Source organism: Neltuma alba, unplaced genomic scaffold (genome assembly GCF_004799145.2).
Source record: "Neltuma alba isolate B1F8T4 unplaced genomic scaffold, ASM479914v2 tig00010229_pilon, whole genome shotgun sequence".
Lineage (NCBI taxonomy): Eukaryota > Viridiplantae > Streptophyta > Magnoliopsida > Fabales > Fabaceae > Neltuma > Neltuma alba.
The window spans coordinates 969781-984312 of record NW_021635161.1 but is presented as its reverse complement, the minus strand read 5'-3'; the positions used below and the strand labels follow the sequence as shown (position 1 = coordinate 984312).

Below are 14532 nucleotides of genomic sequence, written 5' to 3'. Positions count from 1 at the left end.
GTCTGTTATATTGTTTGTGTGTTTTACAGTATCTGGACCCAAATGCAAACAAAGAAAAGCTACTTGATGATCTTTGAAGGAAACAGAATTTCTGTATTGCTTAATAGTCAAAGCATATTGCTTTTCTTTATTCATCTACTTAGAAGAAAAGAAGAGGAGGAGGAGAAGAAGAAAAGGATGAAATGAGTTTTATAAAGAAAAGAAAAGAACACGAGAATCAACGAAATGAATATCAAAGCAAGCCATCAGATTTTGCAGGCATCCTCCTCAGGAAATTCTGTGGCACAGCTGGTATGTCAAACCGAAACCTCGGAGGTCTCAACAAGTAAGTCACCTGAACAAAGAAGATAACCTTAAAAGTAAAGAACCAACACAGAATCCCACCAGACAAACAGAAAATCATAAACAGAGCTGTCGCTCTCGGGTCTTCCAACTCAACAGTGATTGAATCCTCTCTCCCTGAGTCGCCAAATCACCCATCACAGTAAGCAACCTCCCAGCAATCCCTCTCAGCCGATCATACCTGTTTCTCAGGTGTTCACCGCTGAATTTCGATGGCAATGGATCAAACTCTTCTTCTAGTTCTTCAGCCGTGGCTGTGTCAGCATGAGACAGCTTAATATCCATATGGGTCGGAAGTCTCGGCGTTTTGGATATCGCCAGATTTATTCCTATTCGACAAGCAAGGAAAACATCAGGGGAAGGATTGTTCCTTCCTGGTGAAGATGACTAAAAGGAAGATGAAGTAAGCAGTGATTGTCTTCACTGAGCTTTTCCAGGTACGAATCTCATGTATGTAATGTTTGCAGACATAAACTATACCACTCAGAAGGCTAAATAGTCTCTGAATTTGAGCTCTTCCTTTTCTCATACTCCAAAAGTTTGCTCTCACATCAAGCATGTATTCCACAACCTCTCTCTTCAAAGGTGGTTCAGCTCTGCTTAGTCTCAAATGAGGTAATAACAGCAGCTTGGTTTCTTAAACTATCAAGCTGAAATACTGATAATGGGTTGACGTAATGCATTTTTGGAAGCAGAGGTTGTGTATAGGTTTGCAGAACATTAAGTAAAGATGGGCAAGAGAATCTCACAGCCAACTGAATTTCTCCCATTTTTATGGCTCCTTGAGGCTGCAAGTTTATGAGTGGGTTAAAAGGGGTGTACACTCTATCTGTCTCAAGTGTTGAGAGTCTAATTCTCACCTTCCAATTTTCTTATCCACTGGTGCTTCACCATTCTTTTCTGTTCGCAGATGGCCATTGTCAAATACTGCTATTGTTATGACTGTGCAAGGATCAAAAACTTCCAAGTATATTGCTCATTCCACTTGGGAGAGAGACTATCAACTATAGTCTTGTTCTAACCCATTTGGGCCCATACTTCGCAACACAATAAGCATCAGTTTTGTTGTCCTTTTTCATTGGTGATAGCCCAATAGCATTTAGAATGCCCAATTCTAAAACTCCAATCCCTGGTTTGCTCAGTTTCTTAGATGCTGGCCTGAGATCACTACTATATTGTGTGGCCTCATCAAGAACATGGTACCCACCATCCAAGGAGACCCTCATGTTAAGCTTAGTTGAAAACTTAACTTGCTCTTTTGTTCTTGTTGACATTCATTAACCTTATTAGTTTTCTCACACCCCTCATGAACCTTCTTGGGCTGTTCAAGGTTGTACCATTTGCTAGAAGGTGGTGCAGCATCTATTCTTTGCTCTACATTCTTCAATGGAACCACGCAAATTCCCAATTTTTCATGCTTGCAAGAGCTTGAATTCCCCTGCTCTAAGCTCAGAACCAAAGATTCATCAAAAGGTTCTACTGCAAACAAACATTAGATCCTCGTTCCAACAACGGGGTTAGGACTAATCTTCAATGGACGGCTTCTGAGAGCAAGATTCCCAAGAATAGCTTGAATGAAGATTTCTGAGTTATCATTCTTTTTGGTTACTAGCAAATCCTGAGCTTGAATCACATTCACTCTTAAATACCATAGCCGAGGAGAAATATACACTTTTGATCGAGTATAAGCAATATTATCACAGATAGTGGATGTTGCTACATCTGAGTGATAAGCATCGGGAAAAGCTTCATCTGCTTGAGTTCCCATCCAAATAGATAGCATTAATTCTTCTTTAAGCTTCACTCCTTTTTTTATCTTCAAGTCTATACCATTGTGGGGCTAATGGACTATCTGGTGGAACTCTCATAGGAATATCAGATACACTGAATAAAACTCGACCCAGAGTTTCATTGGTACCATTACTTTATCATTCACCATAATTTCTAGAACTGGTCCTGAATTCGATCTTTTGCAAAAGCAAAGACTTGGTTCCATTCTGGATTTGAAGTTTTTTGAAAAATTCGAGTTGTTCCTATGAAACTTCCAAGCTTCACTTCAACATAGGGATTGGAAGTGTTAGATTTAGTGGCACTTGGCAAGTTTTCTAGCTTTAACCACTCTCACAAAGAGAAAGTGCATTTGCTCTACGAGGTCAAAGGCAGTGGGAAGCCTGTCTCCACTCATGACCCTTCCGGCAGCAATGTTTGGGGTTGTTTCTTTAAGGGAGTAATCCTCATGTGGCTTCTTTTGATTTTGATTAGCCATTGTTTGTACTGCAATAATAGGCTGAAAATGTAATAGATATTCTCTTAGATTGTTCCAAAAACGTTCTGGCATATCATAGACATGAATAAGAGATTCATCGGGACATAATATTTCAACATTCAACATGTTGAAGCATACTTCTAACAAATCACAGATATTGAAATAAGCCATTATAATAAGTCAAATACTGACATTCTCTTAATCCCCTCAAACAGCAAATAAGGAGAGATCAAGTGTTTGACTAAAATCAGCAAAAAAGTAAACATATCAATCGAGGAGAAATAACATAAATAACCATGTATGATAACTACAGATACTCGAAACAAAAATTCACATGACGAAGTTTATTGTCTTTTCTTTTATTTTTCTTCCTTTTTGTCCCTGTAAAATATGATTCATTATCTCTGTAATGCAACAAAAACCAAACTAATTAGATGTGCAAAATTCATTATAATTATAGTAATGTGAAAGCAGGGTTCATGCAAATTTTGAAGTGGCTACAATACATGCACGTATCTGGAGATTATCCCATTCCAATCATCACTAAGCTTCAAGGTTTACAGACAGAGATGAAAACTCAGGCAATAGCTTCATTTCATTTCGTGAAATTTATGGACAACAGAGTAGAAATTAAAAAAAAAAAAAAAATAGCAGCATTAGTCACTACGTGAAAGATTTCTAGAAGAGGGGTTCAACCTGAGGGACGAGACACGATAGACGCAATGTGAATAGTAAGAAGAAGCCTGAAAACAGGGGAAACAGAGCAACCTTAAGAGAGCATTGAGACAGAGATTTTCTTTAATGCCTATTTCAATGGGAAATAAGTATTGGGTCTGCACATGATCTTCAATTAAAAATCCATTCCTTGTGGCAATCAATGTGGAAAATTGAGGAGGGTTCTTCTGTGTGTATCATAACAGGTAACAGAGAGAGAGAGAGAGAGAGAGAGAGGATGATACGAGAAGTTAACTTCTGTGGCCCGCGTCTCCTTTACCGTTGCCTTTAAAATTTCTCAGACGTAACTGTCGTCGTAAATGCGCATGACATGAAAACTTCATTTTGGTTAACTGATTTTTCTTGGTTTTGTTTTGTATGAACGATGATGAATTTCATGACTTGAAAATTAATGCCATGTTTGGGTTGAGAGAAAATCAACCTAGGAGATGAGACGAGAGAATTTTAAATTTTTAAGACGAACATCAATGTTTAATAACCGATATGATCATAAGCTTTTATGAGGGATTATTCTGCTTTTTAGATATATAATAACTGACAAGCATGCGCTGGTATTGCATCATGATTGGATTGAGATAAAGTAAGTGTGGTAACGCTTCTCCTAATTAAGTTAAAAGCAGAGATTATTGTCGATTTTGTACCAAGAATTTATCTTACGTTAATTTCACCGGATGTCCCTGGAGGGACATTATGTTTTGTCCAAACTCCAAACTTTCTACTTGTTCAAATATAGTAACATTATCAATTAAATTAATTGAAACTAATGACATGTCTCATGAGCTAAATCAGTTTCAGTGTGAAGAGAAAGAGAGGGAAAAAAACAGTTTTAGTGATTGCTTTTCTTAATAATCATTTTCTCTTGCCTATAGTTTGTATACTTAATTTTCTTGTTAATCTTCTTTCTACATTCGGCATATTAGTTGTCAGAGCTCATTTAAATTAAATTAACCTCTTATGAAGTCTGGACTGTAAACTATACCAATGTTCTTCATGTCCTTTGTAATGTTGGTGAGCTCTGAAAAAAAATACTCAAGTACCTTCCCCCCCCCCCCCCCACAGGGCGAAAACAACTTGGTGGTTGTTGCGAATGTCACAGAGTCACACCAAAAAAACAAAAACATAGTTAAAGGCCGATGTTTTTGACATCGTAGCATCTCACTTTGCATATATGCTCATACGTTGGCTTCTTTCTTTGTTTTGATGCTAAATTATTATTACATGCCTTCTCTGGTGGAAGCAAGCCAGATAAAGAAAGTGACAAACTTTTTGAAAGCTTTTTCCATGGATGAATTGCTGGGAAGATAAAACGCCATAAATAGTAGATCTTCATTCTGAAGTGAGCTACACCAGCAATCATTTCAGGCAACAAGAGCTTCAATCTTGTCTTCAATGTAGGCTTCATTGTCCTCCAGACGACCTTTGATTGTGTCTTTCTCCCAACGGATCAATGTCGGTACGGATGTGAGCTTGAACCTTGAATCCTCCCTCCATGGATTCTGAGGGTTCTTCCATGCTGGTATGTCTCCTACATAAGTCCTCAACAGTGCAATATCATCCGATGCAGATTCCAGCTTTTTGTAGATCACAGGCTCAGCCCTGGAGCAGTCTGTGAACCAAAACAAAAAAAGAGCCAAACAGAAACAGTCATTTTTGGGTTTTGCTAAATGAGTTCTAACTAGTTTAGGACTGGTTTGGGAGGATGGAGACAAATCAGACAATAACTAAAAACTATTTTTGGATGATTGCAGGTAACAGGTAATGAAGGGGGTGGGTTGAGATGGATTCTCAAGCCACTGATTTACTTTTCAATTCCACACTCGAATTTCAAAACTTCAGTTTCAATTACTAGTTTTTCCTTTATCAGTTATCACACACAATCCATTCTCATTTCTTCTATGAGTAAAAGTTTATAAATCTTCGCCAACGAAGGAAGACAATATGAACCAGCTAGGTCTGCAGACCAATGATCAGAAACATAATAGTACAACAGCCGGTCCTGCTACCATCTCCTTCGAACCTCAATTCTCCACCAATCTCTTCCCAGGTTGGGTAACTTCATGAAGAGTTTCACCTCTCTAAGTGGAGTTTTCCCACAATAAGATATATTTCACAATTCTCGCTTCAGATTTTTGTTTACGGATACGAAAATCTCAAAGTGGTCATTGAATTGTTCATCAAAAGATGAGTTAGGCTACTCAAAACATTTCATTAAATGCGCGCCGTAATGCTCTAAACAAACAGATACACTATCACTACAATAACGCAGAATTCCATATTTCTTCCAGAAAATTCACCAGATCTGAGAATAACGGGTGAACTTCTACAAAAAACTCAACAAAATGGGAAACGATAACACAGAGAAACATGTATGATCTACGGAGATTCGAAAGCAGTTCAAGAACCACAATAATACCAGGGCAAATGCTAAGGGAGGTAGCAGGGTCTTTGTCGACCAGGAAGAGGATTAGATTGAGCTTGTTCTTCGGCGCATCTGAACGAAACTCCTCGAAGACTTCAGCGAAGCTTGCAATCGTGGCATCGGAAATCTTCAGCGGCATTTTCCCGCTTATCTGCGACTCTGCAACCAAGAGTAGGATAACTTTCTGGCGGCGACAACGATAATTCGGTCGCCATTATATATGCAAGATTCGGGCAGCTTGGGCGCAGCATTATGCCACCAAACTCATTTTGAATAATATAATGAACCACTCAATGCGTATGAGTTGGGTGTGTCCAAGTTCATCTTCCGAAAATATATTTTAATGGAAATCAGGGCCAACATGTTTATGCAGCCCCTTTCCAAGACGGGAGTAAAGCTAACTCTGACCCGTAACTTAGCCAATTGCCAGATTCTAATAACATATTCAAAATATAGAAATCTCACAGCTCAAAGACGTAGCGAGAGACTCTGAAGTACTTCTCACCATTTCAAGATGTTTTGGAGCAAAGATCCACAAGATTCATGATCTAACTTGGGGGGGAAACAACTAAAAACAGAAAACACGTTAAGAAGAAAACATGTTAAGAAATCTTATTATCAGTGTGTAAACACAATGATAACAATTGGAATGACCTTCGCGCTCTCACTTAAAAGATATGGATATTAGTACAAAGGAAAGAGGCACCTACCTTCCCTCTAGGAACTAAGAAAACAGACTACTCACAAGAAAAAACTACATTCCGGGTCTTTTTCTTCCTAAGTCAGACGCATCGGTATCGTTTGATGCGGAGTATTGAAACCGAGGGTAAGAATTGTGATTGTGATTGAAAAAATATATTTAAAAAGTGTCTAGTATGAGCAACAACGAATTAGACAAATCCATATACGTGGGATTAGAGAATACCATAGAAGAATGTGATATTTTCCAATCTCACTTATATGAGATTGTCTAATCCCATATAATAAGAAATTATTCGTACTAAACATTTTTAATTTTTTTTTAATCTTAATCTCAATCTTTATTCCTTGTTTTTAATGCTCTGTACCAAATGTAAGAATCGTTCCTCTTGCATTGTGTTTAATTAATAGCTTTAGAGATAATTAAGAGGTAAGAGAGTGTCCTCTATGTCAGCCACCATGTTCTGCTACTTCGAGCCTAACAGCTTCATCTTCTTTTCATCGAAGAAGATGAAACCAATAAGGGGCATGCAGTGGAAGCGGGTTCTTTAACGCTGAGACACACAGAGGCTCGGAAATATGAAGCCTCCATTGATGTTTCTTACTTCCCTGTTCATTCTCAGCCTTCTCGCCTGTAGCTGCTATATATGTGTGCGCGCATGTTTCTTGAGTTAATTTCATTGGATGTCCCTGGAGGGGCATTATGTCTTGTCCAAACCTTATACGTACGTGGTCCAAAATACTAATAATATCAATTAAATTAATTAAAACTAATGACGCGTCACATGAGCTAAACCAGTTGTAGTGGATGCAAAAAAAAAAAAAAGAACAACGAAAGTTTGATTGCTTTTGTTAATAGTCGTTTTTGTCCTTGCCTCTCTGTTCATATAGTCAAGTTTCTTTCTTCATTCGAGAATATTAGTTGTACGAGCTCATTTGAATTAACCTCGTGTGAAGCACTACTTCTCATTCTTAATATAAAAATTAAATATCTAATTTAAAGATATTACAAAAATTAGTTAAGTTAATTATTTGTAACAAATATATATTAACTTTTCTAAACTAACCTCTTTAATTATGTGTATTAAAATTACCTTCTAATAAAAACACTATATAATCAATAGGAATATTTTAAAAAACAATTATAAATTAAAAAGATAAAGTAAATTAAAATCTTATATTTATGATTAAATCTATTCTACCCGCAATTTAGTTATCAACGGTATAAATTTCTTCCTCATGAAATTTTCATATTATGCATTCAAATTAACTATTAATTTGTATTTTTCTTAATACTTGAAATTAGACTAAAGTATGAGTATAACCATTTTCCTTAAAAAAGTATGTGTATGTTTTCCCACCTAGAACCAACTCAAGTGGCAAGGATAATGGCTCAAAATCTCTTGTAAAACCCAAGACAAAGAAATAAATCAATGCATATTTTAAATTATACAAAAGATATAATTTACTCAAAATATTAATTATCATCCAGTAAATCCAAGGGAAGACTTCACAATGCATCTGAACATATCATATACTCATGTCAAGCTGTGTCTTAGTACACGTCCTTCTTAGACGAAGCTACAAGGATGCAGGGGGTTCATTCACTAGCATTTAACATCTTATTTTTATTCTATGATCTGCAGGCGAAGCTCTAGACGTAGGATAATAGGACGGATGAATTGCTGGGAAGATAGCGCCACAACTAGTAGTTCTTACATACTGAATCGAGCTACCCTTGCGATCATTTCAGGCAAGAAGAGCTTCAATCTTGTCTTCAATGTGGGCTTCATTGTCCTCCAGACGACCTTTGATTGTGTCATTCTCCCAACGGATCAAAGTCGGCACGTCAGCGATCTTGAACCTTGAGTCCACCCTCCATGGATGCTGAGGGTTACTCCATGTTGGTCTGTCTCCTACATAAGCCCTCAACAGTGCAATATCATCTGTTGCAGCTTCCAGCTTTTTGTAGATCACAGGCTCAGCCGTCACACAGTCTGTGAACGAAAAAAGAGCCAAACAGAAACAAGTCATTTTGGGTTTCGTTAAAAGAGTTCTAACTAGTTTAGGACTGGTTTGTGAGGATAGGGACAATAACTCAAAACTATTGTTGGGTGATTGCAGGTGACGAGTAATGCAGTGGATGGGTTCTCAAGCCACTCCTACATTTCAATTTCATACTTCAATTTGAAAACTTCAATTTCAATTACTAGTTCTTCTCTTCTCACCCATGATTCACTCTCCTTTTCTTTCATGACTAAAAGTTTGTGAATATCCACCAACGTAGAAAGAAAATTATGAATCAGCCAGGTCTGCAGAGCAAAGATCAGAAACATAGTAGTATAATAGCCAGTCTTACCACCCTCTTCTTCAAACCTCAATTCGCCAACAAGCGCTTCCCACTATTTAATGAAGGTTGGGTAATTTCACCTCTGTGGAGCTTTCCCACAGTAAGATGTATTTCACAATTCGCGCCCAGTTTTTTGTTTACTAATAAGAAATCTAAAAGTTCTCATCGAATTATCCCTCAACAGCTTTCAGATAGGCTACCGAAAACATTTCATTAAATGTGCCCTACTGCTCCAAACAAACAGGTACAATATGAATATAATCTTGCAGAATTCCAGAAGTCCCCCAAAAAGTCGCCATATCTGGGAACTAGGGGCAAGCTTCCACGGAAAACTGAAAAATGGGAAAAGATAACACAGAGAAGCAAGCATGATCTACGGAGATTCGAAAGCAGTTCAAGAACCACAACAATACCAGGGCACCAGCTGAGAGAGGTAGCAGGGTCTTTGTCGGCCAGGAAGACGATTAGATTGGCCTTGTTCTTCGGCGCCTCTGATCGAAACTGCTCGAAGACTCCATCGAAGCTCGAAACCGTGGCATCAAAGAGCTTCAGCGGCATTTTTCCTATTGTCTTCCGCAACTTCACAACCAGGAATAGGGAACCTTTCTGGCGGGGACGAGGATCATTTACGCGCCATTATATGCAAGGATTCTCTTGGATTGGAAAACGGGTCGGATCATCATGAGATTACCGGGGCTCAGTTTGATTCCTTTTCCAATTTTTCTTTGTAGAAGTTAATGTTATCTTTGCTTCTAAAATTTAATTTAATTTTTTATTTTATATTTTAGTTTCTAAAATTTGAAATTAAGAATTTTGGTCTTTTAGATTTAACTTCATTTTCGTTTTGGTCAGTGAAATTTTACCTCTAACTTACAAATCAAAACTAAAATAAGGTTAAATTTTAAGAATTAAAAATAATATTAATAATTATGGTATTAATAAAAATTATTTTTAAAAATTATTAGGGCCACACAACTCTAAATCATGAACCAATGATTATTTTACCAACAAACTTATTTTTTTTTTTGCCAGAAATACCAACAGACTGGTAGTTGAATGACATAGAAGGTCCTTGATAAATAAAAGTCTGGTTGATATTATTTCTTATCAATATAAAAATCACGTCAATAATGCGAGGGTCCGCTCCAATTAAATGTGATTCATGTGATACCTTCATCTGATGTGATAGTAATATACCACAATTTTTGCTGGTTAAAAAAAACCACAATTATGAAATAGTTTACAAATAATTTTTTAATTATAATTTACGAAATACAAGATAAATACGTGAGAGGAGTTTTATCTCAACTGATATGAAATATGCTTATAAGTATTTTCATTGCTATCCCAAACAAGCCCTTAATCATAATATCAATCATTAATATAAGAGTTAGATAACTAATCTAAGAAGATTAAGAAAATTAGTTAAGTTGGTTATTTGTTATAAGTTTGTATTGGTCTTTCTAAACCATCATATTTAATCATAAATCATCCTTTTCAATCATATACATTGAATGATTCGAATTATTTCTTGGTATGAAACCCTTACAATTAAAAAAATGAAAACTAAAACAGATTGAGATCTTATGTTTAAAGCAAATCCCACCTAATTTTTATAATACCTTTGATTCTAATTATAAGAACCAGTTAACTAATTTGAGAAAATTAAAGAATAAGTTAAGTTAGTTATTTGAATTAAATAGGTGTTGTTTTTGTTAAAATATTCTTATAATAAAATGTATTAGCTAGAATTACTATTGTTAGAAAGACTAATTTAAAAAAAATACATAAATATGAAAAAAATGAATTGAGATCTTATATTTAGAATCAAAATAAAAATTAAATAAGATTTTATATTAAGTAACGGACTAGCATTAAGAATCAATACAAAAGGATTGATAGATGATTGGATGAGTCGTCCATAAACTTGAGGAGAGAACTTTTACACATTCGCAGTAGGGGATCTAAACACATCAGCACTTTCTCCGGCGAAAAAACCGAGCGAAAAAACACAGCAGCATTTTGACTTCAATATTATCTTAATTATTAATAAATTAATACTAGTAAAATTGAAATTAAGATGAGCTAGAACCAAAAAGTGTATATAAGCTTACTATACGGTATTTTTTAAAATTCTTTTTTAAGTTCATATCGAGTGACGAGTAGATCGTAATTTAAAAAGGGTAGGATATGAAAATTAACACTGATTATGATTTTAAACGCGGCTTCTGCTTTTCTCTTATGCTCAAAATTAACTACTCTTTTAATTTTAAATATAAGATTTTTGTTGTGGTGTGTATATAGGTTTTATATTTAAGACCGGAGAAATAGAAAATATCTCAAGGTGTTAACTATCACATATTGAGTATTATTGAGAAAATATTTTAAAATATTGCAATTAATTTAGAATATTAGATCACACTGAAAAAGTATTCTGGGGTGCTGGATTTTTTTTTTTTTTGGGGAAAAAATGGCAAAGCATTAACCTGTGTCTTGTTTTCACCCTCCATTCATCCCTCGTCGCATTTTCGGGTGCTCACCGTTGAAACGACAATGTTTGGGTTAGTGGCAACCTGCCCCTTCTCTGCCCTTTCACTTGAACCCTCTCCTTGTCTTCTTCCCCCAGATTTACGGCATCCTCGACTCCCACCCTTGCGCCTATCTCCAACGAATTCATGAGAGTGGATGTCCTCAGCGAACAATGAAAATTGAAAACAACCGACGGAGTTAAAAAAGGTGCACGTGGAAGCTCCGGGCAGGTTGGCCCCCCGTGTTGACTTTTACGATTTTAAACTAATATTATTTCTAAGATCTATTTAATTAATTTAATTAAATTAAAAAAATTAGATAAATTAATTAATTATAAGAAGTATAACATGTTTTTTTAAAATATCATGATCATCTTTTTTAATATCCTCCCTCTATTTTCTCCTTAATTATGATTGGGATAGTATCAATAGAAGTAATTTAGAAAAAATTAATAAATATGAAAAAATATGTCTTATATTTAAGATTAAAATCAACTTAATAATTAGGTCGTATATTAAAAACTGGATGAATACTTTATTTGAATGAGGGCAAAAACAAAGGATAGAAAGAGAAAAATTAAAAAATATATTTTTTATTTGGCCAAAAAAATCTTTTCCCCACCTCGTATTTGGATTAGTAAAGGGGGAAAAACACATAAAAATTGACTATTTTTGTATCATTATATATTTGTGATTGCATGCAATAGAGGGTGAGTCTCAGAACAACTGTAAGCTTGCTGAAACAAGGGGTTACGAATTTAGATGTTAAAAACAGTTTCTTCTTTGTGAGGATAAGGATGTCGCTTATTAGATTCCATGTGAGGGAGCCTTAACAAGAGGTCACGAATTTAAATTTTAAAAGCAGGTTCTTTAACGCTGAGACACAGAGAGATTCAGAAATCTGAAGCTCCCATTGTTGTTTCTTACGTTCCTGTCCATTCTCAGCCTTCTCGCTTGTAGCTGCCATATATGCATCTCGTGTGGATTTCATCCGATGTCCCTAGAGGGACATTATGTCCTGTCCAAACCTTCTACATGGTCCAAAATACTAACAATATCAGTTAAATTAATTAAAATTAATGACACCTCACATGAGCTAAACCAGTTTTAGTAGGAGGCAAAAGGGGGGAAAAAAAGTTTTAGTGATTGCTTCTGTTAGTAAGAGTCATTTTTGTCCTTGCCTCTTTGTTCATAGCACCCAAGAAACCGAAGTGTTGAGCTTGTGGTTTTGGTTTAATATTCCTGATAGCTCTAAGGGCATATGCTCATGCATTGGCTTCTATGCTTTGATGCTCAGTTATTTTATATGCCTTCTCTGGTCGAGGAATCCTGATAAAGACAGTGACAACTTTTTTGAAAGCTTTTTCCTTTTGAGGGCATCCCATCTTATTTATTCATCATTCCGTCCTAGTTAATGTCCCTTAATGTCCTTACCTGCAATTTAGCTATCTACGTTATATAGTTCTTCCCCATGAAACTGTTATATTATGCGCTCAAATTAACCATTGATTTTTGTTTTATTTTCATACATACTTGAAATTAGACTGAAATGTGAGTATATCTTTTTTCCTTAAAAAAAGTGAATGTATGTTTTACCACAATTAACTCAAGTGGCAATGATAATGGCTCAAAATCTCTTGTAAAACCCAAAAAAAAAAATGAATGCACATTTTTAAAATATGAGAAGGACATATAATTTACTCAAGATAATAATTATCATCTAATAAAACCCAATAGTGAATTTCACATTGCATCCCAACATATCCTATCCTCATATTCATATGAAGCTACTCGGATGTTGGGGGTTCACTCACCAGTACTCAACATCTTATTCTATGATCTGCAGACAAAGCTAACACAACTAGTAGCTCTCACATACTGAAGCAAGCTACATCAGCAATCATTTCAGGCAACAAGAGCTTCGATCTTGTGTTCAATGTGGGCTTCATTGTCCTCCAGACGACCTTTGATTGTGTCATTCTCCCAACGGACCAACGTCGGCACCCCAGTGAGCTTGAACCTTGAGTCCACCCTCCATGGATGCTGAGGGTTCCTCCATGTTGGTCTGTCTCCTACATAAGCCCTCAATAGCGCAATATCATCCGATGCAGCTTCCAGCTTTTTGTAGATCACAGGCTCTGCCCTCACACAGTCTATAAACAAAAAAAGAGCCGAACAGAAACAAGTCATTTTTGGTTTACTAAATGAGTTCTAACTAGTTTAGGATATGGACAATAACTCAAACTATTGTTGGGCCATTGCAAGTGACAAGAAATGCAGTGGATGGGTTAAGATGGGTTCTCACGCCATTACTACATTTCAATTTCATACTCCAATTTGAAAACTTCAATTTCAATCACTAGTTCTTCTCTTATCAACCATGATTCACTCTCCTTTTCTTTCGTGACTGAAAGTTTTTGAATATTCACCAACGCAGAAAGAAAATTACGAATCAGCCAGGTCTGCAGACCAAAGATCAGAAACATAGTAGTACAATAGCCAATCTTACTACCCTCTTCTTCAAACTTCAATTCTCCAACAAGCTCTTCCCACGTTTTGGTTTGAATGGTGATGAAGGTTGGGTAATTTAATGAAGAGTTTCACCTCTCTAAGTGGAGCTTTCCCACAGTAAGAAATATTTCACAATTCTCGCCCAGTCTTTTGTTTACCGATGCGAAAATCTCAAAGTGCTAACCGAATTATCCCTCAAAAGTTTTTCATTTAGGCTACCCAACCCTAATGCTCCAAACAAACAGGTATATTATGAATACAATCTTGCAGAATTTCACATTTCCTCAAAAAATTCACCATATCTGAGAATAACGGGTCAGCATCTACGAAAAACTTAAAATTGGGAAAAGATAACACAGAGAAGCAAGCATGATCTATGGAGATTCGAAAGCAGTTCAAGAACCACAACAATACCAGGGCACCAGCTGAGAGAGGTAGCAGGGTCTTTGTCGGCCAGGAAGACGATTAGATTGGCCTTGTTCTTCGGCGCCTCTGATCGAAACTGCTCGAAGACTCCATCGAAGCTCGAAACCGTGGCATCAAAGAGCTTCAGCGGCATTTTTCCAATTATCTGCGACTCCACAGCCAAGAAGAGGGAACCTTTCTGGCGGAGCCGGGGATAAATTGCACGCCATCATATGCGAGGATTCTCTTGGATTGGAAACGGGTCGGATCATCATGA

General features: G+C 36.4%; 3 protein-coding genes and 1 pseudogene across 3 annotated transcripts; all 4 read right to left on the bottom strand.

The window, feature by feature from the left end:
- Positions 1–232: 232 nt before the first annotated feature.
- On the bottom strand, positions 233–2608 carry LOC114755058 (FT-interacting protein 3-like; annotated as a pseudogene).
- A 2081-nt stretch (positions 2609–4689) lies between these two features.
- On the bottom strand, positions 4690–6003 carry LOC114754949 (thioredoxin-like protein Clot). The gene is made up of 2 exons (XM_028943803.1): positions 5757–6003; positions 4690–4949 (listed from the first exon to the last, which is right to left on the bottom strand). The coding sequence occupies exons 1-2, from the start codon at positions 5899–5901 to the stop codon at positions 4702–4704; spliced, it is 393 nt and encodes a 130-aa protein (XP_028799636.1). The 5' UTR covers positions 5902–6003; the 3' UTR covers positions 4690–4701.
- Positions 6004–8207: 2204 nt separating this feature from the next.
- On the bottom strand, positions 8208–9426 carry LOC114755000 (thioredoxin-like protein Clot). The gene is made up of 2 exons (XM_028943871.1): positions 9225–9426; positions 8208–8458 (listed from the first exon to the last, which is right to left on the bottom strand). Exons 1-2 carry the CDS (start codon positions 9367–9369, stop codon positions 8211–8213), a joined length of 393 nt encoding a protein of 130 aa, XP_028799704.1. The 5' UTR covers positions 9370–9426; the 3' UTR covers positions 8208–8210.
- A 3661-nt stretch (positions 9427–13087) lies between these two features.
- On the bottom strand, positions 13088–14454 carry LOC114754999 (thioredoxin-like protein Clot). Its single transcript, XM_028943870.1, has 2 exons — positions 14265–14454; positions 13088–13492 (listed from the first exon to the last, which is right to left on the bottom strand). Exons 1-2 carry the CDS (start codon positions 14407–14409, stop codon positions 13245–13247), a joined length of 393 nt encoding a protein of 130 aa, XP_028799703.1. The 5' UTR covers positions 14410–14454; the 3' UTR covers positions 13088–13244.
- Positions 14455–14532: the final 78 nt, after the last annotated feature.